Source organism: Polypterus senegalus, chromosome 6, assembly GCF_016835505.1.
Source record: "Polypterus senegalus isolate Bchr_013 chromosome 6, ASM1683550v1, whole genome shotgun sequence".
Taxonomy (NCBI): Eukaryota; Metazoa; Chordata; class Cladistia; order Polypteriformes; family Polypteridae; genus Polypterus; species Polypterus senegalus.
In genome coordinates, this window is record NC_053159.1 from 140,693,419 (window position 1) to 140,700,717 (window position 7,299).

The 7,299-nt window shown below is 42.4% G+C and overlaps 1 protein-coding gene across 2 annotated transcripts in view; it reads right to left on the reverse strand.

The window, feature by feature from the left end:
* Positions 1 to 3,235, reverse strand: part of kif5c (kinesin family member 5C) — a 171,640-nt gene extending 168,405 nt beyond the window's left edge. Inside the window, exon 1 of one of the 2 annotated variants that reach the window (XM_039757346.1) lies at positions 2,770 to 3,235. In XM_039757346.1, the coding sequence (XP_039613280.1) occupies positions 2,770 to 2,895 (126 nt within the window). In that variant the 5' untranslated portion in view covers positions 2,896 to 3,235. The remainder of the gene's footprint in view (positions 1 to 2,769) is intronic. The other variant, XM_039757345.1, reaches the window with a different exon arrangement.
* Between the last annotated feature and the right edge of the window lie 4,064 nt (positions 3,236 to 7,299).

The window sequence follows — 7,299 nt, forward strand, 5'->3', positions numbered from 1 at the left end:
CAAGACAACTGGGACCTCAAAGAAAACTGAGTGTAAACTAGTGATGAGCGAGCACCAAAGTGTTCGGGTGTTCGGTCCGAACACATCGCAATGTTCGTGTGCTCGTATAATGTAAGTCAATGGGAGACAACCAGGCACCCCCTGCTCTGAAGAGGGGAGGCTGCCTGGTCCATTGGAAAAGGTCAGAAAGTGACAGAAACACCACCCAAATGGACCACAAACAGCATGGGGACGATGTCTAGATGCATCTTGGACTCCCAATCATTGGCCAGCCAATCACTGTAATGCCAGCACCTGACATGGCTACTGGCATTACAGTGAGGGCAGTACTTACCTGCCCCTTGATTGGCTGTCTCCAACCCGCGAAACGTGCGGGGCGGAGACTCGAGCATGGCGCACGAGCACATGTGGTGCTCGTCGAGTAGCGCCATGCTCCGAGCATAGCGATGCTCGAGCCAAACACATGTTCGGCCGAGCATGCTTGCTCATCACTAGTGTACACCAGTTCTAAATTATCGCAACTTGACAAAAAAATGTTACAATGCTTCAAGAAAGAAAGGGTGCATTTGCTAGAGAGCTGCAGGAAATAAATAATGCAAAGTAAACAACAATTAAAGAGCACCGCTCTCAGAAATGTCATGTGAATTTTTATTAAAGCTTGAAACTAGATAGGCCTGGAGCAGGTTTTGCTCTAAAAACTAAGTAAGCCGTTCCTCTCCTCCAACAATAATAATATTTTTATAATTAATTCCATTTTTATAACCCTTTTGTAACTACTCACAGAGTGTTTCACGTAGATATCAGCCACCACCGATGTGTAGCATACGTACACCTGGGTGAAGGGATGGCAGCCGTTCTTACACCAGTATGCTCACCACACATTAGCTGTGAGGTGGTAAAGAGGTGACAGATAATTAGCCACTAAGAGACTGTAGATTATTAGGGGGCATAGAATGGACGAAAGTGTGATGGGCAATTTAGCCAGGACATGGGGAAACACTCCTCCTACTCTAGGGACCTTTTATGACCACCAAGAGCCAGGGCCTTGGTTTTACGTCTGATCCAAAGGACAGTGACAATGTTTACAGCACAGTGTCCCTGCCACTGCACGGCGGCATCGAGATCCACATACAGTACAAACCACAGGCTAGGCACTCCTTCAGTTTGGCGTTGGTGAGGCCATCAAGGTCTTCTCAGTTGGTCTCTCAACCAAGTACTGCCTGGGCCCTAACATGTTTAGCTTCAGGTAGAATGGCTACAGCTAATATCCTGTAATTCTTAGTAGCAGCTGGACCGGCATGTTCTCAGGAGCACAAGTAGTAGTAGTACAGTCATGCATAGGTTCCAGTTACACAGAAGCAGTTGTGTGTCTGTGGCATACACGCTTATTCAATTCAATGCCACTTGGTCTTGGTCTCCAGAGCTGTTACTTTCGAAGTTACAACTAGTGGTCACCTACGACGTATTTTCTCTAAGAATACAGGTAAGGGGAGTTTTGGTTTTCCTCTGCTCTACTGTCAACCAGTTATACCTCAAGAATAATGTTAATGGACTCAATTAACATGTCATACATAACTGTATGTTAATCAGAATTTCAATGACTTTGTTTTACTGTCATGTATGTAAATGTACGGCTTCAATTTATTTTCAGAGTTTTATAGCTGCAAACTTGTACAGGGGCTCTAAGAAAGTATTTGGAAAAGAGAATTTGCAAAAATACATAGAATTAAATACTGACTTAAGTGGTTACTGGGAAGTACATTTCCATACATTAATCTATCATTGACTTCCTTACTTCGATATTTAGCGGTTAGTATACATTTATGACATGTGCAATAATTTCTGCAGATGGTTCTTCAGCATTACACTTCTCCCTCACCGTACAGACTCGGTAATGTTCACGGTTCAAGTATATATCAAAGGGTGAAAAAGAAAAACATGTAACCTTCAGTAAGGCGGATACATACGTGAGGAAACACTGAACTTCGACGCGTGCTTTCCAGTTCGCCCATCAATTCACAATCACTTGGTCATAAGACGAGCACCTTGCGTCAATCAAGCTGCGCGCAGGTGCAGACGCCTCTGCTGACGTCACCCACGCATAGGCACTGCAGTCGCCAGAAAGCACCGCCCACACAGAGAGAGAGAGAGAGAGAGAGAGGCGGCACACCTGCAGGTAAAGCCAGGCGGTCACCTCCACATTGGCACTTGGTGCGCCTGCCAAGCCCGCGGGGAATGCAAGGATATATTCGCACGGATTCGGATCACTGCATAACAAAATAAACACTTACACAAAAAAATCATACACCAGTTCCGTTAAAGTTAATGCAAAAATGTGCCTCCGTTTTCTCAAGCAAAGCGTCCTCCCTGCAATTAGTAAGGCTTTTTACCTAAATCATTTGTGACTGTTGTTGTTTAAATAGACTTTATTCGCAAAAAAAAAAAAAAATGAGCAAGAATCTTGAAGTCCAACCTTGATTATTCATTATTTTCTGCATTGTCATTTTATTTCACAAAGCAGCCTTTAAAATGACCACCCGTGGATGTTAACGTGTTTTAGCAGGTAGTGAGCATTTTAGGCACAAATTCAACTGTCAACGAGGGAGGATTTCATTACTTCTTAAGCTTCTATTTTCTCTGCTATCCCATAAAAGATTGTTTAATTACAATTGCATGATTGATCAGTACAATTAAAATATAAAAAACACATTATACATTATTTAAAACACAGTACTAATAATAATAATAATAAGCTGCAATTGGCCTTACCCCAATAACAACGGTGTCGTCACCTTTAAATTTCGGAATATATTTGTCTCCTCTTTCAATCTCTGACTGATTTAATGGCCTAAAGCGGCACATTACTTTGATGCTGCATTCTGCTGGATCCGCCATCTCCACCAATCCCAGTAGTATGTAAAAAATAATATATACAGTAGTTAAATATGCACTTCAGTGATACAATCGTTTCAGCGGATCTCAAAGAAGCAGTCACCCTCACAGCTCGGGAAAATGTGTTCAGCCTTGGATAAACATTGTCATTAGTATCAATGCATTCCAATCATTTTCGTGATGCTCCTGAAAGCTAAATGCATATAGAAATTGAAAACATGGCAAGGCACTGAAAATAATATATAAATTGTTTCCACTGATTGTAAAAGACAAGATGCGTCCCCCAAAAATAAAAATCCTCTCCTCACATCCGAATGTAAGAATTGCATCCTCCTGAGCGCCCTGCCATCCCGCATCAGCTGTGATCTCCGCCTCAACTCCAGGGGCTTTCTGTGTTCGCCGCATTACATCATTCCTCGCAGGCCGCGCAATGCATTTCGGGGGGTGTAGTTCGTTCTCAGCATCTTTGTAGGTACTGCGAATTCAAGATACACGCAGCCACTAGCCGTTCGCTGTTTTATGTCCAAAATTAATTTGATAATGGTGGAAGAGCAAAAAAGCAAGAGCTGCAACGGCGTATATAAGTTATATATAAGTAATGTAACAGAAACGGAAATAAACTTTCCAAATTTTCTTCGGGAGGTTTGCAGGGAGGTTCCTTCAAGTTGTTATGCGGCGTACGCGTGCGGGATGTTCGCACAGGACTGACGCCACATACGAGGCGAGATCGCACCCAGTACGTCAGGCTCAGAACTGTACGGGCAGGTCAGAAAATTGATGGAGCGACTTTTATCCAAAGCCAGATTATGAAGTTCAGAAAAAATCTGGAAGGTAAATGAAGTATTGTAGTACTCAAAAATAAAACGTGCGATAAACAGTACTGTATGTGATTGGCTGTGACGTGCAAATTCTGTGCAGAACAGGTAAAACAATGCCCTCATTAATTTACCTTATTATAAAAATGTTTATAACACCACTCAACTTTTTCTTTTTAAGCGATTTTTCAAATGTTACTTTATATGCTTGATGCTATTTCTTATCTAGGAAATGAATTTTTTTGTAATACATGAAACTGAGATTGTGCTCGGTCTTGCAAGCTTGCAACTTTCTACATTTAACTCTGTGCGCCTATGTGTGAAACGTGAACTTTCCAATTGACCAATGGGCTAGAAGGCTAGAGCCCCGTATTTTCTTCTTTAAAATAAGGACTGTTTCTTTAATTTCATATTTGCACTTCCTTTTCATGCTTCTCCAAGTTAAGGCAAGCTGGTCATTTTATGAAATGTTCAGTAGAATTTGTTTTCTTACAGATATCCACAATAATTTGAAAAAAGAAAGGAGGTCAATATCAGGAATGCTTTAAGCATGCGACATTAGGCTGACCAGGGTGGGGCTGAGCATCATCTTAATCTTCACCCGCCTCTGAGGACCATCTTGAAGGTGCTAAATTTGATCAATTCAGAAAGTTGTTAGTAACTTATAATGACAAAGTGAAAATATGTTTTCAGTATGGTTTTCAAATTTATTAAAAATTGAAATTTGTCATTTCTACAAGTCTTCAGACCCTTAATTCAATACATTGTAGAAACTCATTGATATGAATTGGAATACCAGAGCACTGAAGAGTTCCAGAAGGTCCAGAAATACTTCCAATAATGCCCACTTTGGGGTTACGACTAAAAAGGGTAAATTAAGGGGTCTGAACACTTTCTGAAGCTACTGTATGTGTGCTCCTTCCACTTCAAAAAGTGCCAGCAGTAAGAGCACCACAGAAGAACTGGAAAAGAAAACAGGTCAGGTCAGGTCAGGTTGGGGAGCATGCACTGGTACAGTGCATCACCGCACCCACCAGACGATGAAACAGCTTTGGATCCTGGTTGGCAACCCCCAGCCAGACACGCAGTCCAGTCCCACCCTTCGGAAGTGACCCTCTATCTGGCACAGCCAGGTGTTATGTGTGTGTCACCTTGGCCTGGTCATCAAGAGTAGGATCCTGTGAGCCGGATCGCCCTCGGGGAATTGCACCATATGGCTGTAGTCACGTAACTGATCCTCCCTCATGATTGCCTCATTTGAGACTTTGTTGACTGCTCAATCGACACAAAATCAAACAAGTGGTACCCAAGGATTTTCCGGAGAGACGCAGTACCAAAGGAGTCCAGTCTTAGTCTCAGGTCACTGGATAGCGTCCATGTCTCGCAACCATATAGCAAAACAGGAAGCACCAGGACTCTGAAGACTTGGACCTTCGTCCTTTGGCATAGATATCGGGAGCGCCACACACCCTTTCCAGCGACCTCATGACCCTCCATGCTCTCCAAATCTGTCTACTGACTTCATAGGAAGAGTCACCAGAGACATGAATGTCACTGCCACAGTAAGTAAACCTCTCGACAAGGTCAACACTCTCTCCGCAAACAGATACACTGCTGATGGCTGTGCCTAAGAGGTCATTAAAGGCCTAGATCTTGGTTTTTATTCAGGACACTCGCACACCCAGACACTTTGATTCCTTACTCAGTCTCTCGAGTGCCCCAATCAGAGTCTCAATTGTCCCCACAGGGTTCAGAGCATTGTTGGCAAAGTCAAGATTTGTGAATCTCTCTTCACCAACAGATGCCCCACTGCCCAACACCCAGTCCATACAAGACTTGAACAGAGTAGGCGCAAGAACACACCCCTGACGAACCCCAGAATCAACTGGGAAAAACACAGAGGTTCTGCCTCCACTCTGCACAGCACTCACAGTACCAGTGTACAGGAGTGTGTTACACTAAACTAGTCAAGTTCAAAGAAAAGTGAATTAATTTCTCAGCATCCTTCAATGTCATAAGAGCTCTAACTTTTGCAATGTTCCTTAAATGGAAAAATCAGTTCTAGTAATCTAGTTAATATACAATGTAAAGTTTAGGTCATGATAGAACCTAAATTCTTCCACTTTGACTGCTAAGGGGTCAAGTTTATTTCTAATACCCTCACTATTTCCATCTCTCTATTATAAAAAAAAAAAAATCATAGGACAAGACGAGACTTTTTTCCTGGGACAAGACGAGATCTTCTGAAGAGAGACAGAGAGCCGTGAGATGGTCAAGTCACGTCATACTTACAACCCTCAGACGCAAGTCCTGTGATTAACATGCAGAGCAGGTTAGAGATAATGGAAGTAGGAAAATTCGAAAGTCTCCAAAAATGTGAGTAAAGATCACATTAGCGCAAAGAAATGGAAAATATTACTCGGTGAAATAACGAAACAGCAAAAAGGTGTTGAGGATGTCTGGGGGAGAAGAGAGACAAGGCAGTGAGACAAAAGGACAGCTGCTGTACAGGCTGTTAAATGTTTGAAGCGCCACACAAAATGCAGATCATACAGCAGCAGCAGCAAGCCAGTAGCTGATCGAGCAAAGAGGAGATAAAAACACAAGTGTATTTGTATCCCATTGTATCCCATTGTATCACTTTTTAAGAGGGATTTCAGAGGAGCGACTGTGTCTCCTTGGGGTGCATTCAGCCCCCCTCTAAACAACGGCACATAGCGCTGGCGAAGGGGGGAAAGGGGTTGGTGAGCGAAAAACCCTAGTTTTTAATAACAACTAAAATTTCAGTAATTTCCTTTAGTAGATTGAGGAAATTATTAACTTCTCCATTCTGAAGTATGAGACGGACATTGGATCAGAGAGTCCAGAGTGTCAGAGTCATGAGGCGCTATTGATAAATGAACCTGCGTGTCATCTGCATAGCTGTGGTAATTCACCTTGTGTTTTGAGATAATCCGGCCTATTGGGAGCATGTAGATTGAAAATAATAATGAGCCCAGAATAGAACCTCGTGGTGTGCCGTGTTGACGTGTTGCTGTTTAGGCAGTTCATGGGAAACAGATTTTCCTGAATAGCTGGTGGTTGCTTGTCTCTCAGTTCACTTTTACATTTAAGTCTATATTGCTGTATTTTTGTCAGATGATGTAAGAGAGCAAGAAAATGTTTTGATTCCAATGAATGTCAGGCATCTGTGCCCCATTGTTTGACTGATGTTTTTGTGATACAAATGGCGCATGAGCCTGTATGTCACAATAGTCACGAGTAAAAGAGGGACAGACATTATTAGTTGGTTAGCTAATGTTAACATTAGAGAAGTCTGCATGGAAGAGCAAAACTTCTGGCATGGGGCACAGCACCACATTCAATCTAAAAACGTTACTGGTAGTTGGTGACCAAAGACAGAATACCCTCTTAAAATGTTACGGTTTACAAGTAGCCACGTATATTTTACATTCAATACATTCTCTTCAAGACAGTCAGAATGTTTAACAATTTGGTGTGAAAAGGACCTACAGCATGTGATTCAGGCATTCCCACAAATCCATCAATTCATTTTATTTATTTCAAGCAACTTCCTGAGTCAGTTTGTCCC